General features: G+C 39.6%; 2 protein-coding genes across 2 annotated transcripts in view; one reads left to right on the top strand and one right to left on the bottom strand.

Annotated features, from left to right (window-relative positions):
• LOC117221768 (uncharacterized) overlaps positions 1–23,339 on the top strand; it is a 77,141-nt gene that overhangs the window by 34,376 nt on the left and 19,426 nt on the right. The window contains exons 3-5 of the mRNA XM_033472967.2: positions 5,530–5,561; positions 5,939–6,026; positions 10,008–10,087. Coding sequence (XP_033328858.2) covers positions 5,530–5,561; positions 5,939–6,026; positions 10,008–10,087 — 200 coding nt within the window. The remainder of the gene's footprint in view (positions 1–5,529; positions 5,562–5,938; positions 6,027–10,007; positions 10,088–23,339) is intronic.
• Positions 15,693–21,830, bottom strand: LOC117221770 (uncharacterized). The gene is made up of 6 exons (XM_033472969.2): positions 21,611–21,830; positions 20,486–20,655; positions 20,091–20,147; positions 18,635–18,969; positions 16,132–16,402; positions 15,693–16,058 (listed from the first exon to the last, which is right to left on the bottom strand). The coding sequence occupies exons 1-5, from the start codon at positions 21,676–21,678 to the stop codon at positions 16,397–16,399; spliced, it is 636 nt and encodes a 211-aa protein (XP_033328860.2). The 5' UTR covers positions 21,679–21,830; the 3' UTR covers positions 15,693–16,058; positions 16,132–16,396.

Below are 23,339 nucleotides of genomic sequence, written 5' to 3'. Positions count from 1 at the left end.
CTTCCCCACCCACCGTACTCTCCAGATCTAGCCCCCAGCGACTACTGGCTTTTCGCAGACATTAAAAAGATGCTCCAGGGAAAGAAATTTGGCTCAAATGCCGAAGCGATTGCCGAAACGGAGGCCTATTTTGAGAACAAAGACAAATCGTTCTACAAAAAAGGCATCGAAAAGTTAGAGGAGCGTTGGAACGAATGTATCGCTCTTGAAGAAGAGTATGTTGACGAATAAAGTCGAATTTCTAAAAAAAATTTGTTTTTCTTAGCTAGACCGGAGACTTATTGAGTGATGCCTTTTGTATGTTCAAGTACATATTCTGAATCGTCCCGCGCGAAGATGCCAATTCGCTCGCATCTATCACGTGCGCAGATTTAGAATACGCAGAAAGACGTATAAAATTAACGGGGTCTAATTGCATTTTGATTTTCTTTGTTGTTCTTTTTACAACGAGCAATGTTTTAGTTGACGAAGGAAACTCCTGTTTGTTTGAAAAAACGTAGCAAATCGTTAAAAGTTTATAGGATGGTGGCGCGTGATTCATGCGATTGTTCGCGACATCAAAGCCTTCCCTCGCAATGAAGGCTCGCACAAATTTACGTGCATGAATTATATCGCATCGTACGCGCGGGTCACAAGGCTGGCGTGAAAAAATATGATTTAATGGTCGTTACGCCGTTCGGATTGCCTCCTACGAATTTTGTTCGTGACGGAATCCTCGTTCTGTTCGGTTTAACGATCAGCTTCACGTTATTTCTTTTCTAGTCAGGTATCCATGAAAATTCTACGATTTAGATCGGGTAATTGCATTCTCGAATCTCGTTCTTTTGTCCGCAAAAATTCACCAGGTTACAAGTTCACCGTCCGGTTCACTGTACCGCAACTATGATTTTAGTTTGCTGTATTTCGAAAATTCGTGAGCGAGATCGTAGAAGAAGGGAAACATCGAGGCGAGTCGTAAATCATTTTCGTTCCTGGAAGCTTTCGACGACTCATCGTGTCAAAGTTGCCTCGGAAATGGCAAGAACCTGTTACAAATAATAGCGGATGCACGATCGATGAATTAAGTTCACTCGATAAATCGAATTCGAGGCCCAAGAAGAAGGGTCGACTCGTTCCCGTTTTTGTTGGAAGAAATATGTCGACGAATACACCGAACCTGTCGTCGGTAAACATGCATGGTAAAAAGTATGCGCGATAAAACGCAGAAATTGCGGTCTAGCAGGTAATCTCTAGCTCGAAGGTAAAGCAACGTTACAGGGACGCGGAATAAAACTGTAGTTTTAGGCTCGAATGAAACGAACGTAAGCCCGGAGTGTTCGCGCGCTTGCAACCGAATGGAAGTTCGAGAAGACTCGGTGGTAGGAGGATGCGTTCTTCGTGAAAAGGAAACTCTGGGCTGCACGGTGCACGCGAGAGTCCTTCTGCAGTCCGCAGTCTGGATACTGGAGGGCCACAAAGGCTGCGAATGGGGGCACAGCTCGTCGGTCGATAATCCTGATTTAGACGCGGTCGTATATTAGACTAAGGATCGTGAAATTGAATGGCGGAATCAGCTGAGAGACCGATCCCGTTTCCGTTTCCATCCGAGGAACGGGGGACTGTGACGCGCGAAAAATAAACTGCCTGCAACATCGCGGGGGCGACGCTAGTCAATTTCGCAGGTGGCCAGCACACCTCCTCGACTCTTCTTCTTCTTATTGTCACTGTTGTTTCTTGATCTTCTTACCAAATTCTGGATTCGAATAACCTAAAATTCAAATTATAATTCGATAATCAAATTAGATATTACATTATTGTATATGCTATAATTAGATATCAAATTATAACTATATAATCTAGATTCAAAATTCAGAAAGTAACGAAAACGAAATTCCAAGAAATCGCTCGAATTTTGTTCGCATGTTAGAGGGATCAGTTTTAACTCGATAACGCGATTGGTTTCAGGCAGGGTTTCGTGAAAGAGAAATACATTTCTTAGATATCATTTCTTTTTCACTCGAAGGAATGATTTTCTTGGCAGTATTTTTTATCGAAATTATTCTCGAACGTACCAATTTCGTGCAAAACGAATTGTCCGCTCGTAAATCGTTTCTATCGTAGCCTATGAAACTTGTTCGTCGACGAAGTAAGCCATGCGTTGGACGTATAATCGAGGGACGTTTGCATAAATAGTGTCGATATATGAAATTATATTCGCTTTCTTTTATATTCATATCATATGTATGTATACAGGGTGTTACGCCTAACTGAGAACAGTGAAATATCTCGGAATAGATCGTAGCTACGAAAATAATGTTTATACAAAAAGTGTTCGGTATAAAGAGATGTTTTAGGTAGTATCAGTAATTTTTTTGTTGACGTAATGGTGAATGATATTTCAAGGTCAAGTTGATTTTTTCAAATGGAATCATACATTTTTTTAGTCATCTTACGATAGCTGATTTCAATACGAATATACAATGTTGTTTAATTATTTCTTTCAGATAATCATAAATTAGAAGCAATTAAATTAACGGGAGGTGGAGATATTTCACTGTTCTCAGTTAGGCGTAACACCTGGTACATATAATATGCGATTTCGCTGTATGATTTGCCTTCTTTATACCATTTCACTGTTAATTCTCTTACTGATTTGCATGTTTCGGATTTCTTGCGATTCACTCTGTTATATTATTAATAATGAAAATTGTGACGGAAATTTTGAACACTGATACCCTTGGACTAACTGCTAGTGAAATGAGTAATGTTTGCTTACATTCTGCGATCTTCGGGAATTCTTAATTGTCAGAGTTCGAATACTTTTGTGAGCCATTTCTGGTACGTGTTTACAATAAATGTACCGTGAAAACGCTATATATTGTTGAATTATTTTCTAATTTTGCTTACGCAGTCTTAAGACCCATCCCTTGTTATATGTGTCATATTATATCGAATGCTTCAATTTAACACATATATTTTATTAATTGAATGTTAGAAACGCGCAAGCGTTCGAATACTTTCGTATATGAGTGTACGTAGATTAACAAGGACTGAATGATCGAAGGTTACATCAAGCCCAAAGTTATATCAACCAGATATTTCATCTTAACGCTTACAAATACAAATAAGTAATTCGCTTGTTCAAGATGTAATACAGATACAGATTTACATCTCCAACTTATTTTTCTGTAATAGAAATGATTATTGTTTCTGCACATTCTCCAAGTAATACGACAAATTCCGTGTTAATATTGTGTTTAGCAAAATTGGAAAAGAAATCATTAGAGTGAATGTCGAAGTAAAAAAAAAACATAAGAACTTCCTTCAAAATATTTCACTTTGATATATGTATAGAATTGTTTAACAAGTTTGACAAATTGATTCCGACATCGATGAAATATATATATATTATTTCCAACTTATCTTTCTGTAATAGAAATGATCATTGTTTCTGCACATTCTCCAAATAATACGACAAACTCCGTGTTAATATTGTGTTTTATTAACACGTTCCGTGCCACGTGTACCATCGATGGTACACGCTTGCATGTTTACTTAGTGAACTGAACAAATTGTTTACAAGAAATTTAGAACCGAAGAATCAATTTCCACCGCAAGAATGGGCGTTGATAAGTTTTTGTTACGTTGTTATGTGTACGAGAATTAATAATTGCACGTAATACATCAAGTTTTAGTAAAATATCAAAGTGTGAAGATTCGAGTAAAAAAAGCTCGGCACGGAACGTGTTAATTGAACGTTAGAAACGTAAGCGTTCGAGTGTGTAAGTGTACGAGTGTATAATATGTACATGTATTTTCGTGTTTGGACATTCGTCGACGCGAACTAGCTAACACGAGATGTTTACGTTGGATACGTGCAGCTATTACGACGGTCGGCGCGCGTAGTCGCGCTTGTCAATCATACAACTATGATTACAGGATTACGAGTTCATAAGGCAGACGCGTAGCAACTACAAAAGCGCTACCATTAAGGTACCGAAAGAGTTCCACGCCTAGTCAACGGCAGATTATTATGCTCGGATACGAGAGAACGAGAGTTCTACCGCGAGCCCGTTATTAATGCGACCGATACTCATTCCGCACTCATCCGTAGATACGATCTCCCCGCCCAGTCAATCGGATCGCAGAGTCTAAACCCGTAATTACCATTAGCCCACCCATAGCGAGTGCGATACCACCGCCGAACCAACGAAACTTTCAATTTACACGTTCTTAAGTCTTCGCTATCGAAACTATGTTAAGCAAACGCCGCGGTTCGTTTCGTTTCGTTTTTACGCTCCCCCCCTAATTGATTTCACGGGAACGGAACGGTCGTGCGTATTTCATACGGATTAGGTTTTGCCATCGGGATCAACGGTGGCTTGTGTTTATGGGAGTACGATGTCGTTGACGGTTCAATTTCCGACCTGGTGCGATTATTTGAATTTTACGCGTATGCGTGTGCGCCGAAATTGAGTTTGAAAGAGACATCGGGAACAGTTCACAGAATGATTTCTGGAACGAATGAATTTGACTATAATATATTTTACCATATTTAAGAATTACCATGGATCAAGTAATTTCGAAATAGTTCAATGGTTTGTTTTCTTGGAATAGCAGGCACCCAAGAATCAGAGCTTTGCAAATTTTTGCGACTATTTTTTAAGAAGCTATAAATCTCGAAACTTTTAGGATGCCTCGCCTCGTGTTTAAGGAATACGTACGCTATAATGTGCGGTAGAAGTGTATGTACATACATACATAAAACTACATATTATATGTATTATATGTATAAATATTATCTGACTATTGCAGATTAATTTGTTCTTTTTTCGGCAGCTATAATATTACACTAACCGAAACATCTCGCCCCGTTAAGAACAAATGAACGACGATGAATTTGAAATAATTGAGATCGAAATTCGACGTTAAGATAGAAATCTTCTCTGTCGGAGCAATTGACCGACAATTATGCGAATTGTTGCTAATCGTGTACAACGAAGATATGTCCGACAACGATGTTAGGCGGCTCACCCTTTATACATATATACAAGCTGTCCCACAATTGTGATACTTCCGGGAAATGAGGGATTCCTGAGGTCATACGAAGCAACTTTCTCCTTTACAAAAATGTTCTCCGAGGCATCGTTCACGAGTTATTCACGAAAAACACTGATCAATGAGAGGCGAGCTCGACCGGCGCGATGCGGGCGAACCGATGAGCGGTTGAAGCTCAGTTCCGCTCATTGGCTCGGCTGTCTCGCGCCAGCTGATCTCGCCTTCTATTGGTCACTGTTTTTCGTTAATAACTCGTAAACAAAGCCGCGGATTGCAACTTCGCTGAGGAAAAAGTTACTTCAAATGACCTGAGGAACCTCTCATTTCCCGGAAATACCATAATTTTGGGACACCCTGCATATATATACTATGCTGCTGATTCAATAACTTTAGGAGTAAGGTCATTCCTGTCTGTGTTATACTATTATTCATTGAAAAGAAGTATATCAATTTTTTGAGTTTTTTAAACCGTCTTCTTTTGTCTCGTTTCAGATAATCTGTGCTGGTTTGAACCCAGAAGAACGGTGAGTGCATTGTTTTATCATCTATCTTCGTAGAATGGAAATGTTTATTTCGATATTATGGTTTTCTTAAATTTAAGAAAATGATCTTTCTCTAAAATTATCATAAACGATATTCTGCTTATATCGAAACTGTGACAAAGGAATTCATTGTACATAGCTTCTAAAGTCTAGAGTGTATAATCTGGAATTCCACACCCACACACGCACACACGCGCACACACACGCACATAGCCGATGCACTCTGACGATGCGCTGACTTTTCTGGAAGCGACCGTTGTAGTCACATTTCACGATTTCTTTCGAAACTTCTGCAGTTCGAAAATTGATATCTAGTGGTGATTTCATACGTTCTAATTCGACCGTGTACACTGTTGCAGATTTACAACGTCGACGCTGGTGAAAGCATTTCCGCGTCTCAAGTATATCATCGACCTGACAAATACAAATCGTTACTATGACAGACAGGTAAAGTAAACACCGACAAAATACGAATAAGTACTCTGCCTCTGCCTCTCTCTCTCTCTCTCTCTCTCTCTCTCTCTCTCTCTCTCTCTCTCTCTCTCTCTCTCTCTGCCACCACCCCCTCTCTCGCTCGTCCTTCTGGCCAAACTGCGATGATGAAATATCGTCGATCGATTACGAATAAAAAGTCGAATAAAAACCGAACGATGGAATATTTCTTTCTGCGATAGTAGTACAAGATATTGCAATTTCAACATTTTCTTCGTGTCGAAAGGAAAAGGAATAAAAACAAAACAGATAAAATTTCCGCGTGTTTCATTGTATCGTCATCGCGTCACCCTTCCTACAATTTCATTTATTAAAAAATACAGTTTGCATCGCCCCTGAACTGGGTAGGACACTTCGTGAAATTGCTTCATCGGCGATCGACGGTACGTTTGTCGGCCAGTTTTTTCGATATCAGCAATTTCAATTAGTTTATGCGCTACACGCGTCTAGGCGTCGTTCGAGCCACATAGAATACATACGACAAATATGTATACATATGTGTATATCTCCGCTGGAGAAGATATGGGACGTATCTATCGGAACAATTTGTTATCGCACAAAGGCAAAGTCAACAGAATTTCTCGCAGTGGCATTTGTTGATTCTTTAATCCTTAGCGTTCCGCGCGTTTCTCGAGTACCGCCTACCAGCAACTCCGGCACATTTTTGGAGCGGAGCGCCTGAGATAAAGGAAGTCATATTTTGATATGACATTATTATAATACAACTCAATTCAATTATGTTACAGATCTTTGAATTTGGAACGTTGATCGTTCGACGGTCCGATCTCGACTCTTCGATTGTCTGTTGGTGACACTCTTCCGTGGCAACCCCTATCTTCCATTATTTTTTAAGGAGTTGTTCACAACTTTCACATTACAGCGACTTGATTTGGACAAGTCACCGTAACAATACGATTATTCGAGCGTCGCGGCTCATTCTTATAGCTGCCGATTGTCAACAATTATAAAAACGAGGCGCGAGGCTCGAATAATCGTATTCCCTCTACCCAAATTGTCCATTTTTGTTTATAAACTAAAGGATAAATTAACCCTTAGCGCTCCGCGCGTTTCTCGAGTACTGCCTACCAGCAACTCCGGCACATTTTTGAGATAAAATCCTGAGATAAAGGAAGTCTTATTTTGAGCGAAAAAGATTACACGTCCTTGTGAACGCATTTGATTTTACTTATTTCATAAATATACATTTTCCTATTGTAAATAAAAGATAAATTTTAAATTTTGTAATTCACCATGGTGTGATATCTTTGGTAACAATCTTCCACGCGCATTCTGGGTTTACTTGGACAAGTGTCACAGTATTCACTTTGCCAAATAGAGTTGCTAGATATTTCTTTCAAGTTTAGAACATTTTCTGCCTAATTGTTGGTTTCCTTTATAATTTCATTTACCAATTCGTCCGTGGAAAATAATTTACAATATTGCATCGGCTGTTCAATGTTTGTAGGAACTTGTGGTCCAATGACCTGTGGCAATACACTAAAAGCTATTCTATCTGGAATATGTAATTCTTCCGTAACATCGCGCCATTCATCCAAGTCTTGCAACGAATCTTTGCTTTCACTTTCAATAATTCTCATTCTTCGTCTCTTTGGTAGAATAATTTCGCTACTACTACTCGAAATGTCAGAATCATAATCAACATTGTCTTCCACAATGTCTTTTAACTCTTCGAAATCAAATACGTCTTCGGTATCACACGGCTCTGAATTCTCATCGTAATATTTATTTTTCTCCACGTTGCTAACCATAGAAAAGGTCAACAAATGGTTTAATCGTAGTGGTACAGACTTAGCACGTTTTAACCACAGATAACAATTGCTAACGCCGACGATAACGTACGCTAAAAACATTTGGCTCCGCAGCAGAGCCTTCGGAGTTACGGAACAAATGACAAATGTCTCCGTAGCGGAGCCTTCGGAGCGCTAAGGGTTAAACATAATATTGTTGAAATCCACCGGGTTAAACGCGGCTCGTCACTGCGTAGACGAAGGAAGTATTTTTGTTTTTACGATGGTGTGAAACCCGTTTGCACGGGATGTAATATATCGGAAATGTCTTCGATGGCAACACAGTTGGCAGTATCTTCTGTTTACTATTAATATTTCTTCGGCGAATAAAAAAAATTCGTTATTTCAGCCACAGCTATATGTAATAAAATAGAGAAAAATCAGTAGAATATATTCGTTATGGGCACTAAAATAGGAAAAGAAAATTCTTTCGAACAATCTTTCTGAACGTTCTTAACGAGACTACGTTGAACAATCATGTGACACGCACGAAAGAACTAAATTTTGTATTTAACCAAAAAAGAAAAAAATATTATTATTTAAACCCGCATCAGTTCGAATATTCGACAATGAACGAATCTAAATTTCTTCGATGACAATTAGTAGATCGATGCCTGCGGTTTTTCAACGAGCTGTTGCAAATTTTCTAAAGGACACAGCTAATACCTAAAGGGCTATTAACGTAGAAAATTAATGTAGAAATTTGTTGGCGATATTACTAGAAGCGTGTGCGCCGGCAAGCACATGACCCGACACCTTCGCCTTTCGGTAATAGAGCTAAAGCGACGCGACGCGTCGTTCCTTCGTTTCTCTTCGCGAGCTGTCGCTGGTCCGCATTCCTTCATTCGGTCAGATATCCAAACGCGTGCGTGGCCACGGCTCCTTTACTTTGTCTCCTCTTATCTTTGTCTCTCGATCGTCTCCTTCTCCCGTCTCTCTTACCTGTTACCTCTTCGCCGGCGATCGTTCCTTCCCCTTTTTCCCCTTTTTCTATGTTTTTTTTCTTTCACTTCGCCTCTTGTTCTTCCCCTGGAAACCTAATATTACGTCGGGCTAGTTCCGACTTTATGCGGTATTTAAAAGCGGTCGAGCGGGCCCCAACTAATTTGTAACGGGGACAGAGGGGCCGCGGAGGCTAATGAACATATTATTAGATTTTCGGAATCGTCGACTGCCGGTGGATCCTCGGTGTCTAACGTGACCGTGACCATATGACCGTGACCGTGATCGTGATCGTGACCGTTTTGAGCCGGGCCTGTCACAACGGAAGACCGATCAATTATATTAATAAGTCTCGAAAAGCGGGCCTGTGGTTGGTCGATTCGTTCCTCCTTTCCTCTCTGTCTCTGTTTCTCTCTCTCTCTCTCTCTCTCTCTCTCTCTCTTTCTCTCTTACTCACTCTAGTTCTCCTCGGGTGGTCATTTGCCACGCGAGGAGAACTGGAATCGACGAGGGAAAATATTTTAACAGCGGCAAAAGAACGCTCGAAGCCTTTGAGCATCGATGCCGCAGGCCCTCGGTAATTAACACGGGGATTCCGTAGTGTCACCCACGTCTAATTAGAACGAATTAGATTTATCGGCACGCAAGGAACGAGCTAATCGCCCGACGATTTTATCAGCTTCTCCCAACTTCCCAGACCTTCTGTCGAAAAGATACGCCAAGGGACATAATTACAAGACACCCAGAAAGTTATTGGAATAAGAGCTTCGTACAGGCTGAGCATACTACACGTATCAGATCATTTTGTCGATTCTATCGCGAACAAAAGCGGATAGAAACCCACAGGAAAAACTGATTTCTCCTTCGAAGCCACGAAACTCTTGCGTTCCGTCAGTTTTCGTAATTATAATCCGTCATATCGGATCATATATAAGTCGGAGTAAATTTAGAATTTCCATTTAAAAAATTCACATAAAACTCTCTGTTATCGAACGATGACTATTTAATCGTTATAATTATCTGGGCATACGATTTGTAACCGCACCGTCGCAGAATTTCGCACGGATGAAATTATTCTTTTTGTTCGAATTGAAAATTGACGCGATCGACACAATTTACGATTAAATTATTCACCGTGACTGCGTTTATGCACCGTTCACTTACCTCGATCATATTTTTGATACAGGAAATTGTAAACTGCGGCATCGAGTACGAGAAAGTTTGGGTCGCCGGTCACGAGATACCCTCTGCGGAAGTGGTGACAAGGTGAGTACAATTGTTACTTTTTCCGTTCAATTTTCTACAACGATTAGACCGCAGATTTTTCTGCAAGTTCAATAGTTTTTCTTTTGTTGCAACTGCGATAAACGAGAGTGGAAAAAATCAATTGAATTTTTCTACGATTACTTGTGCAATTTCATCGGAAACACTGTAACATTAGCAGCATATATATATATATTTAATTATATATTAATTATATATTATATATATTATATACATTATTATGCTATAATAATGAGTATATATATATACTTATTATATACTTATTACTATATTTATTATTGTTATATTACTATATTATTATTATACTTATATATACTTATTATTATAGCATAATAATTGCTATTATAATTAGTGCTATAATAATAAATGCTATATATGCATATATTATATATATAATATAATAATAATAATAATAATAATAATAAATATAATATAATAATATATATATAATAATAACAATAATAAATATAATTATATATATATATATATATATATATATATATTCATTATTATATCATAATAATGTTAACAATTTGAATTCGTTTAAAATTATCCTGCCACGCAGCACATAAACGCATTGTTTCAATTTCCGTTATAGGCTTGTCTAATAAAGTTGACTTTGTCAGGATTAGAAGGGTTAGAAGAGTAGCGCCGCGCCGGGGCGGTCAGCCATTATGGCAACCAACGCATCGAGAGGATCATCTAGTTAGCTATCCGACGTGGGCGAGACCCGGTCATTCGAACCGCATGGCGAACGCGTACGGGAACGCGCGAGCTAGTGTTAACCAGTATTTCACGTTTACTGCACTTGCCACTCGAACCACCGGCGGTTATCGCCGATCGATCAACGCTTGATCCGTGCGCTGCAGTTGATGTTCAAGCTAATTGTTTTCTAGCCATCGAACCGTCGCGTCGCGCGTTGCATTTCAATCAAACTGATTAACAATTTACGCTCGGCTGGATCATTCTACCGACCAGCATCACCTAAACTTCGAATAATTATCGCTAGACCGCGGATTGTATGCATTTATCACAGAAATCGTTGGCTGCAATTGCAAATGGAACAGTTAAAAAAAATAGAAGGCTGTTGCTTGCATGATACAATCTAACGGAATTGTTAAAGAAAGAAGATCATCGCCGAGCGATTCTTGCTTTTTGCAATAGATGCAATCAAATTTTATTTTGCATGCAGATTTATCGGAGCGAAGGTCGTATGTATGTACAGTAAATTCTACTTAATTGACTCTAAAAAAAATAGACAATTTGAGAAGAGAGGAGATACGATTATTCGAGCCTTGCTGCTCGTTTTTATAGTTACCGATTGTCAACAACAAGCATCGTATCTCCTCTTCTCAAATTGTCCATTCTTTTGTACAAGCTAAAGGTCGATTTAGGAGAATTTACTGTGTTTTTCTTTTGTCAGACATCAACGTTCGTTTCGATTAAAAATCTATTATTGAGCAAGACAAGCTTTATTCTGGGATCTGCGAGGTGCAACAGGCTTGCAAAAGCAACTGCTGTGATAAATCTTGTTTGTTCTACTCTTACATTATTAACCCTTTGCGCTCGAAGCTATTCTTTAACTGTAGATTTAAGATAATTTTTCTGACTCGCAGTATTGCCATTTTATACGACAAAGTGCATTTTATGCGTACGAAATTGAGTCTTGTGATTCGCGTACAACAGAGTTACACTTTTAATAGTATTTAAAATCTAAACTTCGATCATGTAAAAATGATCTTAGAACGTGGTATAACAATTTTAGTGGTGCCTCAGAGTCACTACTCGAGTGCAAAGGGTTAAACGAGCTGTTCTCTTCTTACAAAGTGTTTCCATTCGTAACAGTCATTCTTTATAATTCACAGATTCTGAAAATAAACACAGAATTTATCCCACGTGCCAATTTTATTCCGTTACTCACAATCTTATCCGACGTTTAATAAAAAGCAAAAGCCTGCGGTCTAATTAGAATCGTAACATTAATTACATCGCAATGCGCATAAAATCTGTTTCCCGACGTACTTAATGTATTTTGTTGTTCCTTATTTTCAATTCACACACGCTTAGTTCGATTTCGAATGTACCTCTTTACAAATAGATATTTTTTAGACTTTCACAAATTTCCCGTTTACCTCGCAACTCCTCCTGGCTGCATCGCATGCGTAATTCTTTGACTTCGAATGCGAATTATTTCCGAAGTGTAGCAGCTTTGTTAACGCTTTATCAACAATGTAGAGATCGTTGTTAAGTGTTGCACTTTAAAGAAGGCAACGATGGCCTCCCAATTTATTCGCGTTCAATCGATTTCGATTGAAAAATTGAAACATCGCTTTAACCCTTAGCGGACGACGACTTTTTCGGCAGAGTCAGGTAGCAGGACGAGGCGATTTTTGCAAATATGTCGAGTGTCTTATATGGTACAATAAAATGATCTTACATATAGATTATCTTACAAAAACGTTATATTTCGTTAGTTTATCTATATTCACACTTTTATAAACATAATTTTACAAAAATTATGATTTGTAGTTTCGTTCGGTGTGATAGTTTATAAAACATTGACCAAGATGCATTCTTGGTTTATCTGGACATGTATCACAGAAATAGGTCGTCTCATGTCTTCCCCCTGGTTTGTTTCGACTGGAACAAACTTTGCAATCTTTCTTCGTGTCAGTAACAATTACATGCAGTTTCCCGTTTAGACGAATTTCGTCAGAGTTGTTCGTCGAACTTGAAGATCTATCTCGTGGTTGACGAAAATCTCCTCTCAATTTGTGGATCAAAATTTTGCGAAAGTTCAAATGTGTAACTGGCTGTTCGTTTCTCTGCCTTTTTACATGTTCGTAGAGAATGTACGAATCGATTAAACAAATTTCCAGTCTCCGGAAAAATAATTTGCGCCACCACTTCAGGGACTTTCTCATAAAACAGTACGTTGGATAATGTTCGAGATAACGAAATTTAACATAAACACCGACTGTCGCCTCTCGCTCGCCATTCGTCCTGCCGCGCGAAATGCCGTGGCGACCGAGAGTCGCCTCTCGTCTGTTAAGGGTTAATCCGCATTTACCGTAGTCTCTCGTAGTCTCGATGAAATGAAGTTTTACGTCGATCGGGAAAAAAGGCGGATCAACGCGATCAATCCTGGGCCGTTGTTTTCCCTGAAAGCTTTACAAGTCATTGCAACAAGATACAGTCAATTCTCCCTAATTGATGTACAACTTGTGCACGAAAATGAACGATTTGAGAAAATGAGGTACGATTATAAATAACATTGCAGCTCGTTTTTATAATTTTTGACAATCGATAACTATAAAAACGAGCTGCAAGGCTCGAACAATCGTATCTCCTTTTCCCAAATTGTCCAGTTTTGTGTACAAGCTAAGCGTCAATTAGGGAGAATTTACTGTATAGCAAACGGAGATCGAGTTGCGCGATATACAGGGTGTCTCGGTGACTCTGTTACAAAGCGATATCTCCATTATCGTTAATGATACGCGGAAATGCTTGAGGAACAAATTGTTTGGTTCAAAGGGACACATGTGGTGGAAATCATTTTTTTTGTAAAGGTCATATTTTTTCAGATTTCAAGGTCATCGATGTTTTTTTCAAATGGGATTACATATTTCTATCATTATATCATGATAGCTAAGATCAAGACGAACGCGACCTTGGGTACGAAAAATAAAGAAATTTTTAGACATGGACACGTTTATCGATACCAAATGCCAGCATGTTTATGTTATGTTCCTTTCGGTACAACGTTTTGGTATGGAGTATGGAGCTCTGTCAGAGTTTTCATAATCGAATTAATAAACGTCTTGAAGTCAATGGAAATAATTTTGAACATTTATTACAATAAATTTTTCATCGTTGATCTCCCTGTTGTAGTTATTTCATTATGCGTGTCCATGTCTAAAAATTTCTTTATTTTTCGTACCCAAGGTCGCACGAAGGTCATAGTATTATAGGTTATTAGATTCGTCTTGATCTTAGCTATCATGATATAACGATAGAAATATGTAATCCCATTTGAAAAAACATCGATGACCTTGAAATCTGAAAAAATATGACCTTTATAAAAAAATGATTTCCACCACAACTCGTGTCCCTTCGAACCAAACAATTTGCTCCTGAAGCATTTCCGCGTATCATTAACGATAATGGAGATATCGCTTTGTAACAGAGTTACCGAGACACCCTGTATATTCGCTAGCTGGTTCACAATACGCGGACTCAGCTTCCCTTAAATGCTTTCGAATCGTGTTCCTGGAGGATTCGAGGAAAGTCCGCTACAATGTACGCCTACCGTGGCACGACAAAACACGTGGGTGTGGACGTCGACGCTTCAGCGACGACGCGACGCGACGTCTTTATTCTCGGCGACATCGAGCATAAGTTTCCCCGTGTTCCCTGTCTTGTAGGGCGAGACAATGCTCATATATTCGAGGAACACGCGGGAACAGTCTGCAACTATCGGCAACGACGCGCGAGCGTGATCGCGAGCAAGAACAAAAGACGGGCCAGATAATTGGTTACATTAGTTCGATACGGTTTTGATCGAACTATGAAGTGAACGCTTCTGTCAGCTATCCTGAAGCCGACAGTTTCGAGGACGTTCGGTAAGATTGGTCGGCGATCGAATCATTCTAGTCACTTGCATTTCCACATATCGATAATTTTACGTTAACAGCGTGAGTAAATTCATTCTCGATATTCGTCAAAAATAAATAAATCCTCTACTGTCGTTAAATTATAAGACGATGCGTATCAATTACTTTTAGCATCGTAATTTCGAATCGTAGTCACTTTTAACATGAATTAAAAAAGAAAATAACATGCACCGTGTATAATAGAAAGTGGATGAAAATAGGATGAAATATAAATAAATAATATAGTGAATATATAATAATAATATATAATATATAATATATATAATAATAATATATAATATATAATATATATAATAATAATATATAATATATAATGTATATAATAATAATATAGAAATATAAATAGTGGATGAAATATCGATTTAAAAAAAAGTATACAGGGTGTCTCAAAAATGTCTCGTAATACGGAAATGGGGGGATCCTGAAGTGAATTGAAGTAACTTTTTCCTTAGCGAAAATGCAATCCGCGGCTTCGTTTACGAGTTATTAACGAAAAACAGTGACCAATGAATGAGAGGCAGGATCAGCCGTCGCGAGACGACCGAGCCAATCAACGAAACTGGGCTTTGTGCGCTCATTGGCTCGGCCGCCTCTCGCCAGCTGAGCTGGGATTCGACCGCCTCGACCGCTGGCGCCGTTGGCTCGGCCTTTAGCGCCGAGCGAACTCGCCTCTCATTGGTCACTGTTTTTCATTAATAACTCGTTAACGATGCCTCGGAGAACATTTTTGTAAAGGAGAAAGTTACTTCAAATGACCTCAGGAACCTCCCATTTCCGGATTGCGAGACATTTTTGGGAAACCCTGTACATTCTTTTCAGGAAATATTTCCATTGTGCGTTTATTAAGTAGAACGATCGTAACGATAAAAATTTGCATCGCGTTTTGCATGGTATCGGATTCAGTCGAGGCTATACTTTGTTGCAAATGAATTTTTATTTCTCCACTTCGTTGCAAATCATGTTTATTCGTATTTTTATTTTTTCAACGCGATATAATGATCGTGCGTCATGTTTCCGATGATGTTGGAACGGCGGAATGATTATTATCGTTAACGCCAACTATCGGATAGCTCCCGAAGAAAGCGTGATCTTGAAAACTCGAAGCGACGAGGAGCGACGAGGTCCATGCTGACGAGCGCGAAACGGGAATCGGCAGTCGGCATGTCGGACTGTTTGCAGAGAACTCGTGCTTTTTCGATCCGTCGGTCGGTCCCTGGCACTTTTGCGAAGAATGCGGTCACGGAGGCAGCACCGTGCCCGCCGAGCCGTCGTTCGCCTGCCTACGAATCTATGCATTAAACATCTCCAAACAGAGGAAATTTCACCGCGCCGCCTTTTACCATTTGTGCTCACCTATGGTTCTATTGCGACTCGCGGCAATAAAGCTCGAAGTGTACGAAGCGCGCCGAGGCTATTCAAACTTAATTCGATCGAGTATGATAATAGCCGACTGAATAATTCGACGGAGCTTTATGGAGTCCGTGAATGTATAATCCTCTCCGTGATTAACGCGCCCTTTACAAACAATGCGTGCACTTTGTATGCAAAGCAGCAGATTCCTCGAGCATCCTCGGTGGTAGACGAATCTCTAATTGGCAGGTTCTTTTCGCCATCGTTGTTAGATCTGCGGAAGAACCGTTCGATTTCGGTTGGTTCGCGCGGATTTAGCGTTGGTTCGGTAACGAGTTCTATTGGGTTGTCCGGAAAGTTCGTGCCGATTTTCGGTAGGTAGCGTGAGAGGCTTGACTGAATATATCACAATTATTGAAAACAAATGACATGTGTACATATTCTAAAAGAGATAACTTCAGTCATATTTGGAAAAGAGTTTGGTTATGATTCGTTAATTTTTATCAGTTTTGTACGCCTTAGAATATGGTGGTAAATAAAATGCATTATAGGCATTTAATGCTTTTCTTTTTCCGAAAGAGCAAAAATGCTGCACAAGCGGCAAATAAGATATGCGCTGTTTATGGCGAGGATGCTGTAGCCGAAAGAACTGTGCGGAAGTGGTTTGCTCGGTTTAACCCTTTGCAGTCGAAGTTATTTTAACGACAAAACCAAGACAGTACTTCTGACCTATAGTATTTCTACTTTTAATAATTATTTTCCTGTTGTGCATATAACGTTAAGCTTATTTGTTCACGCAGCTTTTTGCGCTTGAAACGATTTATTAAATATAGATAAATTTAATAATGCAAAAATTATACTGAAGAATGATGTAGGAATTTTCAGTGGCGCCTTAGAGTCGCCGTTCGACTGCAAAGGGTTAAAGCTGGAAATTTCGACCTTGAAGATCAAGAACGCCCAGGTAGGCCGTCCACCACAGACGATGATATGATTAGAACAGAAATCGAGAATAACCCACGCTCAACATTACGTCAATTAGCAGGAATGCTAAATAAATCACAATCAACCATCCGCGATCATACTGTGAAGCTTGGCTATGTAAAATCGGTACGAACTTTCCGGACAACCCAATAATTCGATCCGTTGATCTGTACGTTCCGTTCCGTGTGCATGTTTAGCAGCAATGGCACGACGATATTCGATCGGAATCGTAAATATCATTGTTATGAGAGATTATTGAACACAGAAGTTGCGCGCTTTTAAATGAGATGCGACGAGTCTCGCCGTTTCATTTGCCTTTATCGCCAGTGAAAATCGTTCGGATGGAACGTCGGAACAATTACGAGGCCGCGGGTTTAATGTATTTATGAGAAAAACGAGTTGATCCAATTAGAAATACGAAACAGTATAAGCATGGATAGAATTTCAAAATACAGTAATGTCTCTCTAATTGACGCTGAGATTGCGCATGAAAATGAACAATTTGGAAAGAGGAGATGCGATTATTCGAGCTTTGCGGTTTGTTTTTACAGTCGCGAATTGTTAACGATTATAAAAACCAGCTGCAAGACTCGAACAATCGTGTCTCCTCCTCCCGAATTGTCCATTTTTGTGCACAATCTGAGCGTCAGTAAGGGAGACATTACCGTACCGTTCAACTTATTTTCAACTTACTAAAATGACTAACTAAGAAACGAAATAAATCTGTAGGTAGCTGCTGTGTCTTCTGATTAGTGCAGAAAATTTTAGTTTTGCAGAAAAAAACCGTTGTCCAATAATCATCTGTACAGGTGTCCCAAAAAATGTCTCGCAATCCGAAAATGGGCGATTCCCGAGGTCATTTGAAGCAACTTTTTCCTTAGCGAAAATGCAATCCGCGACTTCGTTTACGAGTTATTAACGAAAAACACTGACCAATGAGAGGCGAGCTTGGTTAACGTGTGGCGGCTCAGCCAACGAGCGCACGGGGCCCAATTCCGCTCATTGGCTCGGCCGTCTCGCGCCAGCTGATTGCCGCGTCTCATTGGTCACTGTTTTTTCGTTAGTAACTCGTTAACGGTGCCTCGGAGAACATTTTTGTAAAGGAAGAAGTTGCTTCAAATGATCTGAGGAACCCGCCAAGAAAATTTCTTTTTGTTTCTTCCTTTCAAAATCATGGCGACAAAGCAGTCGATATGCACGTATTTTTCTTATTTTTCTGAGGCTTTTCAGTTAAAAGTTCACCTATTTGAAGAAGTAAACGCATAAAATTATACAGAGAATTTCGTTTATTTTTATTTATTTTATTACTTATCGATTCCTAGTAATGCATTTTCGGATCGGATTTTCGCTAAGGGAAAAGTTACTTCGAACGACTTCAGGAAACCCCTATTTTCGGATCGCGAGACATTTTCGGGACACCCTGTATAATACCTAACGACGACGATAACGGTGTCTCGGGCAGACTCGAGTACTCGAGCAGACGTTCGAAAGACGTTCGAATGAAATCGTTAGCTCTTGTTCTTACCCTGAGGCACTTTACACAGGGTGCGGTTTTGGTGGAACCGAGCGGCGGCGGCTTGGCCATATGCGGGAATTCGAATGGCCGTCTTCTGCGATCTATGCTGTAAGTGCCTCGTGCGATTCTTGGAGGAGGCCTGCGAGGCGTAACTCGCTGAGGCGAAGCTGCCGCGCGAGACCTTTCGGGTGTACCTACGTACGATCTGTCGAGTGTAGGTATGCGAGACCTTTCGGGCGAGAATGGTGGAGTACGAAGGGAAGAGGAAGCTACAGGATGTTCCTCGGGCGTGGTTGAAGAACGAAGTAACGACTCACCCCGCCGTAGTCGTCTCAAGTCTTCCGCTGAGCGAATCAAATATCGTTTACAGTTACAGTTAACGATGAACAACCGCGCGACTCCGTTTAGCTTTCTTCGGGAAAGCTTGTTCGTCTTCTGGTTTCAACGTTTACAATTATCCGACAGACGTCGTCAGCCAGAGTCACAGAATTGCGTAAAATAATGGCAACCTGAATTGCATTCGACGAGGAACTACGTTCGTTTTTCGTGTCAATTTCGTACAATTCGCGCAGCTTCCGAACGAAAAGCAGATTCTGCAGATTCTAAGGCCGTTCTACATAGCGGTTGCAAACGTTAACATTAACAATTTGAGTCGATAGCTGGTCTAGTCGACGCGTTAATCGGATCGGATCGGATCGATCTGAAGCTGCGATGGCGAACCTTTTTGAGAAGTGGGTCAAAATTTGTTCATTATTTTTTTCTTTTTTAGTACCAGCTCGTGGGTCACTGAGTCAGTGGCGTCACTTTTAAAAATTCTCTAAAAAGTTTACGTTTTCCTTTTGTCTTACAGCTTTTACCTTTGCAAGTGAAGAGCTAAAAATAAAGGTCGAGGTCAAAAAATTGATATAAATGATACCATGAATTACCGCGCCAGGTGACGTAATGCCTAGTCGACAGTCGGCCCTGCACTGAGTATTTGAATGAACAAGGAATAAAGAAAATTACATATATATTATTAGACATTATACATACAATATATATATGTTATTTTTTTAATATTTTTGATTATTCTCTCTTTTATGATATTAAAATATGTAAATTATGAAAATCAATATATACATACATAAATTTATGAAAATCAACGCGTGGGTCATTTAAATAGCCTGCGTGGATCAGTGTCTGGCCGCCCGGTCATTGACCCCCTGCCATCACCGATCTAAAGCGCATTTCCAAAAATTGATAAACGAGGCTCCGAAAGATTCTTACAGTTTCCTTAATTGGGAAAGTGCTATGGCATAATATCAAATATTAGGTAACAAATAACACATAAAATATCGTGAAAGTTTCTAGAAAAATCGCTGTTAGATCTTACAAACTCAACACATGACTGTTGGAGCAACGTTTCCCCAACTTTACAGTCATTATTTCCTTCAATCCCTACGCGTATTCAGAGTGTTTAACTTACATAAACCGCTTACGACGAACTCGCTCGAATCGTCCGTTCCCGACTGGTAAGAGCCAACTGAAATCGACAGATTTCAATCGTCGGAGAACAATTTCCGAGGAAATAATAAGTGCGCGAACGAATGATCCAAAATGTTTTTAAGTAGCAGCGTTGAATCGCGCTGAGAAAGATTTAAAAAAAAAGGTATAATCGAATCCTGGATTGCCTGAAAAATGTTCGAGTAATATTTCAATCAAATATTATCCTTATTTCACCCCCCTAAGAAAACGAGACGGAACGGAAGAAAAGAACAAAACAACACGCTTCGCGTAATCTTTAAATAACCACGAAATATCGTGGGGGAAAAATTGAATTATTCGTTTGCGTTTACACCCGAATAACGTGATCGAACGTACAATCTAAGCGCCGGGCCACGGCCAAGCCCCATGACAGATTGCCCGTTGGTATAGTAATAGGTGCGTGTGAAAATGGGACTGCCTGGGCACTACACTGGGCTGTACAATATCTTTCGCCGCTTTCCGTCGATCGGTCTTGAGTCGTTCGCCACGAAGTTTCGGCAATAGACCTGCGAAACATTTCAATGATCGCGCCGTAATCGCGGCGCGTGTACGCTACACAGCGCATCGCCTGCAACTTGCCAGCAAATTTCCACGTGGAAATTTTAGACAACGTTGCGTGATTTCTGGGATTTATACGACATTTGATCCAACACGATCTTCGCGCAATCTCTAATACTAATGCTAGTATTAATTAATACTAAGGACACAAGTAATATAAACTGAATGACGTTACTATATTCACACACACACACACACACACACACACACACACACACACACACACACACACACACACACACACACACACACACACACACACACACACACACAAAATACACTCACATATATATAATACAATAATAAAAATAATAATAATAAGAAATAAATAAATAATAATAAAAATAACAATAAAATAATATAACAATATATATAAAATAATATATTAGGTCGTTCGGAAAGTTGTTTCGTTTTTCATAAAAATTTCATTTTGTAAGGGTGTTAAAAAACACTCGATTTAGTATTTTTCCAAATGTAAAATTATAAGATTTCAAAGTTACCAGAAAAATGTCGAAAAGTTTGCTTTGACTCGTAACGTTAAAAAAATCATCTTTCATTTTCTCGCGAAAGAACGAAACAACTTTTCGAACGACATAATATATATATATTATTTTCATTAATATATTATATAATATATTTAATATATTTTCATTTTTATAATATATATATAATTTCATATATATATAATAAATATATATTATAAAAATGAAAATATACTAAATAAATTATAAATAAATATATTATAAATTATAATATTGTTTATACTATTATATTTTATTTATATTTTATTTATTATTATATATTATTTTTCATAATATATATATACATATATATTATGAAAATGGTATAAACAATAGACGCGTCTTCTATCATACTTTCCGATTTTAGCTTTAGGTTACGTACGGATCAGTTTCCTCGAGCGCAGAGTAGTATTCTTCGGAGCATTGCGTGCTATGGTTGCAAGTACACATTCTCCCTAGTCCCGCTTATCGTGTTCTATGACTGTGGAACGGTGAATTTGGAATTAGTTTGAATATAGTTCGATTTTCCTGCGCAACGTGCACCGGAAGGTTACATTTCGACTTTGACGAATACGGCGCGATGCTCGGTTATTCCGATTCGTTAACATGCCAAAGCCAACTGCTAGGCGGCGCTCGCCTTGATCCACATTTCTCGATCACAACTCGACGGCTATTTTCGCTGGAAAATCGAAACGGTCTCGCTTCTTTTATTTCGAAGCAATCGTCTCGGTTGCAGCCAGAGATGCGAGAATAATCGTATCTGAAGAGTCGCGCGAGCCGAGCCGAGCGTTTGAATTTTTCGAGTTCGATAAATCGACGAACTGTTGAAAAATAATACATTATAAAATAATATAAAAAAAATCCGAATAATTCGAATACTCGAACACGCTTAAGATTTCAAGACACGCGAGGATGAATATTTCCATTGCGAAAATGGATGAAAACGAATTATTAAATGGTGAAATCGAATCATTCGCGTGTTCTCCAATTTTCAAGTCGCTCGAAAATAAATAATTGCTCGAATTATTCGAGAATCTACATTCTACGTACTGCTATCGAGCACCGTACGAATCAACATATTTCACGAAATAAAGCTCGGGTATTCGAGTCGAGTAAGGGCTTTTTCGATCGACTCTCGTCTGTTTTCGAATTTCCGCCGGTCTCGGGTAGCTCGACGAATTCGAACGTTCGGCACGGCACGAAAGATCGAACGTTACCCGACTCATTGTCGGAATCCGATTTGGAATCCGAGTACTCGAATAAATCGAGCCGAGTGGTCCCGGTGTTGGAAGAGCGCGGCGTGAACGAGACCACACACCGCGCGGTCTTATTCAAATGAACTCCGCTTACGCAGGGACTATCGGGCTACCATAAATGTCTCTTCGCAGTTTCACGAGCATCTCCTTATTTTAGCTGAACCCAGTGACGTGCAACACCTCCGAAACGTACCGGAATTTATGCGGACCGAATAATGCGGCTCGGAAGCTCACCCTCGCCTCGCCTCGCCTCGGCGCGGCGCGCGTCTGTTATTTGTTATTCGAGCATACATTTGTCGAGCTAAGCTCGGTCCGAATAAACAGGGAAACATCTATGATGCTACACTCGGCCCCCGAGGCCGCCATTCAAACGGAATCGCACCAGCTATCTCTGTTTGATTCGCGATCATCCTCTGTGTACGTATGCTGGATTCTATTTCGAGTTAATGGTTCTCAATGTTTTCTGCCCCCGCGACATTCCGTACACGGAACTGCGGATTACATATATGTAGTTTTGCCAAGTCTGGTACAGCGTGTCCACTTTTTGGTACAAAGACACCGGATCCACTGTTTCCTCGATCTCCATTATTTCGACGAGAACGTGGATTGCCGTGTAAAGCGTTCGTTTAACATTTTCTTGCGGATTTACGGAGCATGAAAAACAGCTACCTCGCGAAAGTAACGACATTTATTCAGATTTTTAACAAGCGTGATTTGTAACATTTGTCGTAAGTGAATTGAATAAATAACTCATAAATGTATCTTTACGATACGAATAATCGTAAATGAAAAAATTAGCGACCCGTTTACGGGCTCCGTGAACCTACTGTTAATTACGTGACGCTACGACAATGT

This window comes from Megalopta genalis, chromosome 7 (assembly GCF_051020955.1).
Source record: "Megalopta genalis isolate 19385.01 chromosome 7, iyMegGena1_principal, whole genome shotgun sequence".
In the NCBI taxonomy this organism is placed as follows: domain Eukaryota; kingdom Metazoa; phylum Arthropoda; class Insecta; order Hymenoptera; family Halictidae; genus Megalopta; species Megalopta genalis.
Note: the sequence above shows the minus strand (reverse complement) of the source record. Positions and strands in the feature narration are given on the sequence as shown.

Excerpts from the sequence above, each read along its gene's own strand:
- LOC117221770 (XM_033472969.2), bottom strand. The coding sequence starts at position 21,678 with ATGTGTACTTGCAACCATAGCACGCAATGCTCCGAAGAATACTACTCT. Across the intron at positions 20,656-21,610 it reads GCGCTCGAGGAAACTGATCC|GTCTATTGCCGAAACTTCGT; the intron begins GTACGTAACCTA and ends AATGTTTCGCAG. Across the intron at positions 18,970-20,090 it reads GTTCGTCGTAAGCGGTTTAT|CGGAAGACTTGAGACGACTA; the intron begins GTAAGTTAAACA and ends TGATTCGCTCAG.